The sequence below is a fragment of the Camelina sativa genome, chromosome 19 (assembly GCF_000633955.1).
Source record: "Camelina sativa cultivar DH55 chromosome 19, Cs, whole genome shotgun sequence".
In the NCBI taxonomy this organism is placed as follows: domain Eukaryota; kingdom Viridiplantae; phylum Streptophyta; class Magnoliopsida; order Brassicales; family Brassicaceae; genus Camelina; species Camelina sativa.
Window position 1 is genome coordinate 14,746,841 of NC_025703.1, and position 12,279 is coordinate 14,759,119.

Genomic DNA, 12,279 nt, shown 5'->3' on the forward strand with positions numbered 1-12,279 from the left:
TTAATTGAATTTACAAAATCGTATAGGGTCGTTTTATCGCCGGGTTTAGTAGGTTCCGCCGGATCAGACTAACCGGAACAGTCTAACCGGAGTTTAAAATTTTCGAAACATTTGATTTTGTAATGCATTTGAAACAAATAATAATATTGGGCCAAAATTTGACATTTGAGAAACACAATGGACCAAAAAAAAAAAGAAGAAATATTATCATTGCCAACGCGTTTAATCGGTTTAAGCTCTTCTCCTTCTGATTTTGGTTAAGTTTTTTTTTTGGATTTTGTTCACGATTCCTCTATAGGGTACCATTGCGATTTGCGTGACTCTGTATCAAATCATCAGATTCGAATCCATCAAATTCGTTTGAATCTCTACGTTTCTGTTTGATTTCGCTTCAGAGAGAGACCAGATCCGAAGCTTCTCTGAGGACGCAGAACAATGTCGGTGAGGCATGGACAATCGTCGTATCGAGATCGGACGGCCGAGTTTTTCAAAATTATGGAGAGCCTGAGGGGATCGATTGCTCCGGCGGCTAATAATGCACCGTATGGTGGTAGTAATTGGAACGATGGCGTGAGAAGAGAGGATCTGAATAAACGATCTGAGTTCAACAAGAGAGCTGGTCAGATTGGTATAGCTATTCATCAGACGTCGCAGAAACTGGCGAAGCTTGCGAAACGTATGTTGTTCAATTTGAAATTTGGAGTGGGATCTTGTGAATCTGTATAGTTAATCTTCGTCTGGCTTTAGCTTAGGTTGTTAGAAATGGTCTTTTGAAACGAATATAGCTGATCTGAATCGTAGCAGGAGATATGATTTTGCTTAGATTACGGTAGCAAAAGCTAGATTAAGACCACCATAGCTAGTAGGAATGGTGTGAGAATTTCTCAAGGATGGTTCAGAATGTTTTCATTAACTTTGTGATTTTTGTTGCAAAATTAGTTGCAAAGAAGACATCAGTATTTGATGATCCGACTCGGGAGATACAAGAGCTGACAGTAGTCGTCAAGCAAGAGATCTCTGCTCTAAATACTGCTCTGGTCGACCTTCAAGTGTTCCAGAGCTCTCAGAATGATGAAGGGAACAGCTCTAGAGATAGGGACAAAGCTAACTTCTCAGCAACTGTTGTTGACGATTTAAAGAATCGTCTGATGGATACTACCAAAGAGTTTAAGGATGTTCTTACCATGAGAACCGAGGTTCTTTCTTTGTTTCCGTAGATTTCTTTTTCCATAAAGCATGAGTATTCAAACGCCTCTTACACCTTATTGCTTGTTGCAGAACATGAAGATCCATGAAAATCGAAGGCAACTCTTCTCTTCAAACGCTTCCAAAGAATCAACAAACCCATTCGTTCGCCAGCGCCCTTTGGCTGCTAAGGCTGCTGCTAGTGAATCTGCTCCTCTTCCATGGGCAAATGGGGCTTCTTCATCGTCATCTCAGCTAGTCCCATGGTAAAGTACTATTAACCTAATACTACCTCTTGAAATCTGGCTACAAATTTTGTCTAATGGGAATCCAGAATTTTGCCATGTATTTACTAGAATCTTATCCGTACCATGTTACTCATTGCTCATTTTAGAATTTGGCTTGATCATAATCTCTACATTTACAGGAAGCAGGGAGAGGCTGAATCTTCACCATTGTTGCAACAGAGTCAACAACAACAGCAACAGATGGTCCCATTGCAGGACACATATATGCAGAGCCGAGCTGAAGCTCTACACAACGTCGAATCAACAATCCACGAGCTAGGCAGTATCTTCACACAACTAGCAACCATGGTTTCTCAGCAAGGGGAGATTGCTATCAGGTTCGTCTTCCTCATGAGGGAAACACCAAACTGTTTTATGATTCATTTCACACATTTTTTTGGAAAGGAAGTATAATATGATATGCTGATGGTTTGTACAGGATCGATCAAAACATGGAAGATACATTAGCGAATGTGGAAGGAGCACAGAGCCAACTGGCCAGGTATCTCAACAGCATATCGTCAAACCGATGGCTGATGATGAAAATTTTCTTCGTACTCATTGCATTTCTCATGATTTTCCTCTTCTTCGTGGCGTAAAAAAATTGATTTTTAAAGAGTTTCAACATGGTTCTTTTTTTTTACTGTCGTATCTTATTGACATGTAAAGACTATAAGAGAAAAAAGGGATCTTATGCTCTGTTCAGATTAATGGAGATAAAATATAATGTCACGTCCATGTAAAATTTCTTTTTAAGTTTTCCAAACAATTTTTTTGTGATTCTGCTTCTCTTTTCACTACCACTTATCTTGCCTACCATTAGGTATGTTTCTGATTCCATTTGCACTTTATTTATTACGTCATATATTTTTTATTTGGTTTGTATCATTTCCTATTGAATTATGAGTAATGAACTCTAGAGAAAAATGTAAACGTATGAATTGATTGTAGCACTCTGCTCTATGCTGTAAAGACTAAAGAGAGACGACTTTATTAGAAAAGAATGATTTCTGTTGTAAGTTCATCAATTCGACGACTTGGAAAAATGATAAATAGATGGGACAAGTTCTGCAGCACTATAATCCAACAATCCATTAGCTAAGCAAATTTATTCCGTGGTTTGGTAAGTCGCTTTTCATACGTTTAGCTCTTCAAGTCCAGGACTTAATGGCTTAAAGAGAGAATCCACTTCTGTTTCATCTACCTCGTCTAAGCGTGCTGGTTTCCATTTCGGATTCTGCGAGAGAAAAAAACCACTCATGAATGATAGCTTATAACAAGGCAATACAGAGACAACAGAGGCCAAAAAGTGACTGAGACATGTCTAGAATTATCAACTCTGATTGTCAAAGACGATTTCTTTAAAATGAGAAAGCACACAATAATCATGTGACTGAATTAACTGAATGGACAAACAGCAGAAAGAGAAGTGATGGACAATATAACGAATAATCTTGAGTGGCAATGAACAAAACCTGGTCTTTGTCAATCAAGACTGCTCTAACACCTTCAGTGAAATCACCGCGCAAAGCAGATCTTAAAGCAATACGGTACTCAGTTTTCATCACACCATTAAGCTCCAAGATGGAAAGAAAAGTTTAAGTTATTACTAGTGAAAACTTATTACTAGTGAAGTATTACTTGTTGTGAAAAGTTGTAACGTAATTGGAAACAAAGAGTTTGGACTCACCGTTGACATCCCGTTGTCAGTCATTCCCTTGGCACAAACAACTTTCGAGAAGTACTTATGCGTTAGGTGAAGAGAAAACGGTGCCCCTTTTACAAGGCCTTCGAGTGCTTCATTAGCCCACTCTGCAACTGTACATAATCATCATGTCCAAATTTCTCAGAGGCAGGATAGCAAATTCAATTTATTATACATGTATCCATCTACCCTTCAGCTAGATCCTTCAGAAAGTCAAAGTGGCCACTACTAAAGAGAAAGAGAGAAGTATTATTATTATCTCGAAGTGTAGTCGTTGTTATAGATACCACACACGCACTAAGGGTTTGGTATTGGTATCTCTATATAAAAATCACTAAGAGAGCATGGAACCAAATAGATCTTCATCGAAACCTTAAAATAGTAATGAGTATAATACCTGAAGCTTCACTGCTCTGCTGGTACTTCTTCAGCTCTTCGATTGTTTCCTTAACAGACTTACTTGTATTAAAAGCTGATTTTATCTGAGGCAAAAGCATTTTGAGCTGGGATTCAGATTCAGGATCACTGCTATAATTTGATAAAGTTGATTGGATGTCTTGATCGGGATCCTTGGAACTGTATTACCAACACATATGCTTTCTGAGAAACTAAACAGAGTAATACCAAAAAGCTTCTATATCTGGAAATATGCACATGAAATCGATCGAAATATGTCAGAACAAAGTAGTCTGCAAGGGCTTACAGGTCAGCCGACAAAATGGCTTCTTTGAGTGAACCTAGCTTTCCATAATGTGTCCCAAGACCCACAAACAATGCATCTGAAGGTGTGGAAACCCTTCTCCCAGTCATACCAAGGTAAGCACCTGCAGAATTTGAAGGTCAAAAATGTTGCTGGTGGAGAATGAGACAACATCATCTGTTATGCAATATGAAAACATACATCCTTAAACATAATGACCAGGTGACAACAAATCTAACTGAAAGCAAATTCTGGGAGGAACTATTAGGAAATCTAGGAAATGAACATACCAACAGATCCTTCGCCAGGGCTATGAGCTGCTATATATGAAAAACCAACATCCGGAAACAACCCGATTCCATTTTCTGGCATTGCGAGGACCGTCCTCTTAAAATGGATAACAAAACAATGACAGGAGGTAAGAAATGCATGCTAAATGTTATCCACATATGAGTACAGAACGAGGATTTACAATGAGCACCTCTGTAATCACTCGGTAGCGCCCATGTCCAGAAAGACCAAGGCCAAATCCCATTGTTATGCCATCCATTAAAGAAACATATGGTTTTCTGTATCCAGCAATCTTGCATATCAGTGAATACTCAGCTGTAAATACCTAAAATGAAGCAAAGTTAGAGTTGTTACCACATAAACAAGAAACATACATCTTGGAGGGTAATCAAGCATGGCGTAAATCCGAGAAAGCCTTGTTCTCTAAAGAGTGTTACCACATAGTTTAACTTGATCAAACTAATAGACTAAAAGAGCACAAACAGACCTGTATCATATCTGACATTTGATTCTTGGTTGTAATCTGCTTCACATCACCACCTGCAGATAAACTAAGACCCATTGTTACAAACATTCTATCCAGTTTGAATTTAGCTAAAGGGAACACCTTTGAAAGAAAACCACAGCACACAAAAAAACCAAGACTCAATCACTATAAGATGGCTTTTGTTTTCTATAAGATGCATTGTACTTGCCACAAATTTTAGACTACAATCTTAGAAACCAGAATCCACATATCAACACAACAACAAAAGAAATTTATTTTTTGACCTGCACAAAAGGCCCGAGGTGTGCTGCCTTGGACGATAACACATTTGACCTCTAGGATCAGATTCCCATTCATCAAGCAAGTTCTTGTACTTTAAATCCATTTCTGCAAAAATTTCGTTTCTTTAATGATTGAACTTACTCATATCATAAAAAAAAAGGTTAAGTCTATCTTAAAAACAGAGACCTAGATTCATGGCTTTGAGAGCTTTAGGTCGATCAAGAGTGATTAAAGCAACGCCATTTGGATATACGTTTCCTTTCACGAACTCGTCGCTTCCACTAGCCATCGCCGTAGTGAACTTCCGGCGATGCGATAAAGAGAGGTTAGAGCAGCGAATAACAAAGGCTGGAGAGGATTTAGAGAAGAAGAAGAAGATGCGAGCAGAAGCCACAGACAAAGTCTTGATCATCACTGTGATATCCCAATTCCAAGTCTGTCGGAGAAACCAAACATCAGACAGAGAGAGCTACAGTGAAAAAATAAAACCCCTCACATTTTCCAAAAACATTTTTTAAACCCAAACCTTTTGTTTCTGGACTTTTAAACCCCCAAAAACCCTCACATCTTTTTAAAAAGTGTCAAATAACCCCTAATATTAATAAACCAAATAAAATATTATAATAATACAGGAAAAAACCTTAAATAAAACAATTAGTTTGGATTTTCTTTTTTTTCAAATTCGAGTTTTCCATTTTTCTTTCCAAAATTGAGTTTTTTATTTGCAATTTGAAAATAAATCAGTTTATTTGCCATTGTAAATTATGTTATCAATATGAAAAATCAGTTACGATTTTGCAATATGAAAAATCAGTTTCTTCCAGAATTTATAGGTTAGCACATTTTTTATTGGTTCGAATTTGTCAAAAGTTTAAGTTACCGTCATACTGACTGCCTTTTAAAATATGACAGATGTCGAGTGACTTCTAATAACTTCTGATAAAACAAATTCATACCTGTTGACAAAAAAAAAATCATACCTCATCCATAATTTTGATACAAAAAATCTGTGTTTGTGGTCTCAACGTTTTAGTGCACAAAAGAAAGACATATACATGGTTTTATCCTTCAAGTTGATTTACATTAAGTAATTCTAAGGCCGGTATAAAACACTAATATAACTAATGTAATGTCGGTATGAAGTTCGCCTAAATTACATAATACTAAAAATTTTGCTTAAGGTATGAAAGACGAATATTATTTTTTTTATTATTCTTTTCAAGTATGGATTTTGCGTTAGTTTAGAAACATGAGTTTAATTAATTTATAGATTGCTGATGGGGGTTTAATTTCTCAAATGTTGATGGACTCAAATCAATAAACCATATTGTATGATATTAGATTAAGAAAAATTATATAAGTTTATAAACTATTTGTATCTAAGTTATACCATTATATACATCTTATTCTCTATAGTTCAAATTTCAAAAATGATTATGTATTAAAAACTTTTGACAAACTTCATGTCATTTTGGAATCTAACTATAATATTTGATAAGAAAATATTGTACTTTAAAAGAAGGAAGTCAAGAGTCAAGTTTTTGTATACAGAATATATTAAAGTGATACTTATATTGAAATCTACAGTCAACATTTAGTTCCCAGAATAAAATATTTATACACTACGAATTAATACTATTCCTAATAATGAAATTCTTATAATTTTAATTAGCATTATTTAATAATAAAATCATGAATTAAAACATTATTTTGGTGTTTTGACTATGACCAAAAAGTTTATATTATTCTCCTATATACAGTAATAAATTTTACATCTTATCTCTTTCTTTTGACTGGCACCAGTGTTGAAAACATTCTCTCTTTATCCCAATTCTATTTAAACAAACTCTAGCATTATATTTTTCACATATCCAACAAACCACAAAAACTCAAAAAGAGAGAGAGAGAGATCAAACTAAGAGAGTGACCATGGCAAGAAAAAAAATAAAACTTGCGTGGATAGAGAATGACAACTCAAGAGTCATACGTTCGAAAAAAAGGAGGGAAGGGTTACTGAAAAAGATAGAAGAAGTAACTATATTGTGTGATGTTAAGGCGTGTATCATCATGTTCAGCCCTGAGGAGGATTATCCAATGGTGTGGCCATCTCTTAAGCAGGTTCGTGACCTCCTAGACGATTTCTTTGCCTTACCAGAGATCGAGAAGAAGAAAAAAGAGACGAGTCTCCAGTCATACCTGAAAGAGAAGACTAAGAAGGTCCACGAGCAACTGATGAAAACTCATAAGAAGAACCAGAATTATGCCATTGATCAGATGATGTTGCAACTACATCGTGGTCGTAGTATTGCAGATCTTGACTTAAATGAGATCTATGCATTGATATCTTTCTCAAAGGATAATGTCATGCTTCATAGGAAGAAGCTACATTTCGTGCAACATTCTCCTCTTCGAGATCCACCTGATCCTTTATTTGAAAGGAAATTTGAGGAGTTTGAGACCACTACGAATGGTGTTTTTGCAAGAGGTCGTCAAGAAGATGAGAGAGCTTGGAATACTAATGAAGCAATGAAAGAGATTAACATTAATGCTGCAATACCGGGGAATCAACAAAGTTGTTACTTGATAGATCAGTGGTTTCCATTCCAAGGAAATAATATCAATGGATTGGAGATGGAGCCGATTGGAGCTCCTGTGATATCTTTCCATGGTTTGGTTGGGTCGGTTTCTCAACCACTGCAACATCATAACACCAACAACAATCCAACTATGGCTATGAGTCAACCCAACCAATGCCCGTTTGATTTCATGAATCCTGAGTTTGGGGTCAAAGATAAAGGAAGCATTGTTAACAATGGCGACTCACAATTTCAAAGAAGGAGCAACACTATAGAAATCAGTAATGATATTCGTAGAGAGTCACCGGCTAAGGAAGCAACCGATGGGGAAGATAATGATATGATGTGATGCTGATTGATATCAATAAGGTTTGGTAAGAGATTAATATTTCTAGACTTTTATAGGTGCTACTACTATATATGTTGGTATGAAAATTTTCAAGTTATGTTTGTTTATCTTTTTTAGGACTATGGAGATTATGAAATAATTTTATTTGTCATTCTAAAATTATGTCTTTGTTTGTTTTTGTTTGGAATAATGGAAATTTAAATGATTTTTTCTTGTCATTTTAGTTTATAATGATGTTCCAACTTTTATTATTATTATTTTGTCAAACAAGAATATTCATTCAATCAAAACGTTAAAAGAGTGAAGTTCATACAACATGATATATATACATGAAGCTAAAATATTACAATAGCAACAAAATAACATTAAATTTACATTTTAATAATTTATTTAGATTAAGAATGTTTAATCACTTCATGATTATTGTTATACAACATAATTTTAACATTTAAGTATAAATTGTTTTTTAATATTTATATTTATAAAATATATAATGATATTATAAACTGTTAATTAATTTAATCGGTTAACCCATTGACCCGAGAGGCAGTCCGGTTCGGGTTTAAAAAGATTGGTTTTTGAGGACGGAATCATGGCGGCAAATGTTTGAAAAGGCGGGATGATGACACGTGGACTCGCCTCCATCTGACGGTAAGTCTTGAAAGAATCTCAAGGTCAAAATCGTCTAAAAACATTTCTGCGTTGTCCTCATCATCTTCAGGACTCGCCAGTCGCCACTCTCTCTCTCTCTCTCTAGAAGTTTCGAGAATTTACGTTTTCTCTCAGTATCCTCCGATAGTAGCTCAACTATTTTCCGGCGACCGACTTCCGATTCTTGCTCTCGCACTTCAACCTGAAGCTTTTGGTAAGCAAAATTTGTCACTCCTGATACTATCCGCTGAACTCAGATTTCTAGGTTTTGTTATTGTTTCGGTTCATGGCTTTGTATCCATAGGGATCTGTAGATCCGATACTCGATTTTGCGAAATCGGAAAACATTTGTTGCTAGAGATTTTGGGAATAGCTAGGGTTACTAATTTTGTGCTTCATACTATATAGCGTTTTCAGTTTTTGATTCATTGCTGTTGCTAGATACTTGCTAGCTTAATAACGCTGCGTATTCATTGATTTGATTTGAGCTATCAAACTTTTATTGTTGCAGACGAAACATCACAATGTCAGATCCAAAACCGAATCCTGAGAATGACGAACTAGGAGGTGCTGATGCCAAGAACTCACAAGTTCCATTACCCAAGGACGATACTGCAGTTCAAACCGTTGTTGGATTGATACTACAGCCGTATACAAAGACCCATAAGTTCTGGGAGAGTCAACCTGTTGTGCAGCTTAATGATGATATCAGGGGAGCTAGTTTGCCTGAAGGCCCAATAGAGCCCGCAACTTTGGTATCTAAGGTCAAGCAAGGGCCGTATAACCTTCCTGGTCAATTCGAATGGACCACATGCGATTTGAACTCTGATGATATCTGTTCAGAGGTGTACAACTTTTTGAAAGGAAACTATACTGAATATGTGCACCCTGCTGATTACTCCAGAGAGTATATGAGGTGGGCATTGTGTCCACCTGGTTATTACCAGAGCTAGCATGTTGGAGTCCGTGTCAAGACCTCGAAGAAACTTGTTGCTTTCATCGGTGGCCTGCCAATAAGAATCAGGGTGCGTGATGAGGTTATTAAAATGGCAAAGATCATTTTCTTGTGTATTCACAAGAAGCTCAGGTATAAGGGACTTGCTCCTGTCATGATCAAGGAGCTGACTAGAAGGGTTCGCTTGCAGAATGTATGGCAAGCTGCTTATACCTCACGTGATATACTTACTAAACCAGTGACCAGCTGCATATACTGGGTCAGATTGTTGAACCCGAAGAAGCTACTCGAGGTTGGGCAAACAAGAATGACAATGAGCATGGCCAACAAATTTTACGACTTACCAGATGCACCGATCACTCCTGGATTTAGGCAAATGGAACGACGTGTTGTCCCAGCTGTTACAGAGTTGCTTAGGAACTACCTCTGCCAGTTTGGAGTTGCGGCTGACTTTGATGAAAACGATGTCAAGCACTGGCTTCTCACACAGGAAAATGTCGTCTACAGTTACTTAGTAGTAAGCCCTGAAACTCATGACGTCACTGACTTCTGCAGCTTCTACACTTACCATGTACCTGTCCCTGATAACCAGAAGTACGACACAGTGAGATATGCTTATTCTTACTACAATGTAGCAACAGTGACCTCGTTTCCGCAGCTGATGAATGATGCACTAATCGTCTCTAAGCAAAAAGGTTGTGATGTGTTCTACGCGTCGGATGCGATGCAGAATACGAGTTTCACGAAAACTTTGAGGTTTTTTCGAGGAAAGGGACTGAAGCACTACTATCTCTATAATTACCGTTTGAGAAGTGCACTGAAGCCGTCAGAACTTGGGCTTGTTTTCTAGTACTGATAAAACTCCTACAGCTCCCGAATGTGAACAACCTATGATCACTAAACCAATGTGTAGCCTAAGTTTCCTCTTCCTAGATATCATTTGCGGGTCTACAAATAACGTTACTGTGTTTTTCCTACTACAGAACCACAGTACAAACCATGACCACAGCTTGTATCTATATAATATGCAGCGAAACATTAAAATCTTACAGCATTATGTGACTACGACATGTATATGTTAGTAGAGTTTTCGTACAACAGGCACCACAGTACAAGCAATTTCCTTTGAAAAGCGACTTAAAACAAGTTTCTCTGGAACTAAGCTTGCAAACGAACACCTTGAAGGAAACAATATAATCTTGCAAACGAACACCATATTTGGAATCTTAATTATTTCTCCACAAACTGATGTTGTTTAAAATTCGTGTGGACCTTAACTCGGAGTTACAAATCCGACTGAGTATGTAAAATTATTTTTATTTCAAGGGATGTTGGGTTGTGGTATGAACACTCCAATGTGTGAAGAAGGTTTCATTAACTATGTTTTCATTTGGAGTCAACAATAAACACTCTAATCTGTGAAGAAGGTTTGCTTATGGATTTGTTTTTACTTCTTGGTGGGTGATTAACACATCATATTCCATTCAAGGATCTTGTTTGTGGAATCCTACCCATTATCAAGATAGTTCTGAACTAAGATAACTTCAAGTTGATGACGATTTCGAGCCTTAAGCAGAAGCCCACAAATAAATAAGTTCTTCAAAAACAACCAGCTAATTTAGAGATCAATTCCCAAATATAACATTTCAACTTCAAACCTCAAATCTGTTTTTGTTTTTTCTCAAGAATCCAACCTCAATCTGAATAGTGAATATTAATATTACAATTAGGGGAAGAAACCAAAAAAAAATACAAAAATCATTATAAGATCATTATAAGACATTTACCAAAAAAATCACAGTTAAACAGATAATAATTATAAAAAAAAAACCCTGTAATCTCTTGCCCATCTCCATTTCCCGTGTGGTCTGAATCTCGGTGCTCGACCAGGATGGGTACAAATCATATTCACTGACTGGGTTACTATACAAACCGTGAGTCTCAAGTCCCACTTTTCTAAACTTGTTCATGCCTTCATTGTCTTGGCTCGAGTCATAATCCGTGCTTCCTCCGGCTGAGCCGTACACATTATTGTGACCCGGTGTGATCCCATGGTTCAGATCTGACGGTGATATGTTTCCTTCTAGGCTTCTAGGCTTCTAGCACACGTGCAACCTGCTCGTTTTTGTTTTACACCAATCACTCATTCTATTAGCATTATAAACATTTTGAATTACTAATATATATTTTACAAAGTGAAATAAATGTAGCTAAAAATTTGCATGTTGGCACATTAGTCTCAAGTCAGTTTTTAATTAAGTGGTGTTGCTAAGATACATCAAAAGACTGAGCTAAGAAAGAAAAAAACAGAACCCAAATCGAATCTAGCAAAAATTTAAACATTAAGTATTTTTAAACCAATGAAAATTAGATGAGGTATATTTTTCTTCCAACCGAAAAAGACAGGTATTAAACGTCCAAATAAAAATAGATAAAATATTTTTCGGTTTTTTTCCCAAATAGAAGTTAGTATTACGCGCATGTATTATATTGTAATTTTTATACTATAAACAAATATAACTATACAAGGTATATAAATATAATTTTTAATTAAAATTAGGTATTTATATATTTTTGACAGTTTTTTTGTATTCAAAGCCAAAAAAAAAATCTTTTATTTTAGGTTTATAGCTCAATACAATTATTTGAAAACAGGAAAACCAAATGTCAACCCTTAATTAAAAAAATGATTAATAAGTTACCTGGTCCATGCGAGGTCTACGGCGAGCTGACACAAGCTGCTGCACAAGCAACCATGCGAGCCATTTCTTCTCTGTCATACTCATTATTCAGCTTCGTATCAACCACTGC

The 12,279-nt window shown here is 36.3% G+C and overlaps 2 protein-coding genes and 3 pseudogenes across 2 annotated transcripts; 3 read left to right on the forward strand and 2 right to left on the reverse strand.

Moving 5' to 3' along the window:
* LOC104766365 (syntaxin-32) lies at window positions 216-2,210 on the forward strand. Its single transcript, XM_010490236.2, has 5 exons — window positions 216-676; window positions 940-1,196; window positions 1,279-1,451; window positions 1,613-1,810; window positions 1,912-2,210. Exons 1-5 carry the CDS (start codon window positions 436-438, stop codon window positions 2,069-2,071), a joined length of 1,029 nt encoding a protein of 342 aa, XP_010488538.1. The 5' UTR covers window positions 216-435; the 3' UTR covers window positions 2,072-2,210.
* Window positions 2,116-5,392, reverse strand: LOC104766366 (annotated as a pseudogene).
* Window positions 6,826-7,969, forward strand: LOC104767833 (floral homeotic protein PMADS 1-like). Its single transcript, XM_019241224.1, has one exon. The coding sequence runs from the start codon at window positions 6,867-6,869 to the stop codon at window positions 7,860-7,862; it is 996 nt and encodes a 331-aa protein (XP_019096769.1). The 5' UTR covers window positions 6,826-6,866; the 3' UTR covers window positions 7,863-7,969.
* Window positions 8,398-10,563, forward strand: LOC104766367 (annotated as a pseudogene).
* LOC104767834 overlaps window positions 11,013-12,279 on the reverse strand; it is a 2,851-nt pseudogene continuing 1,584 nt past the window's right edge.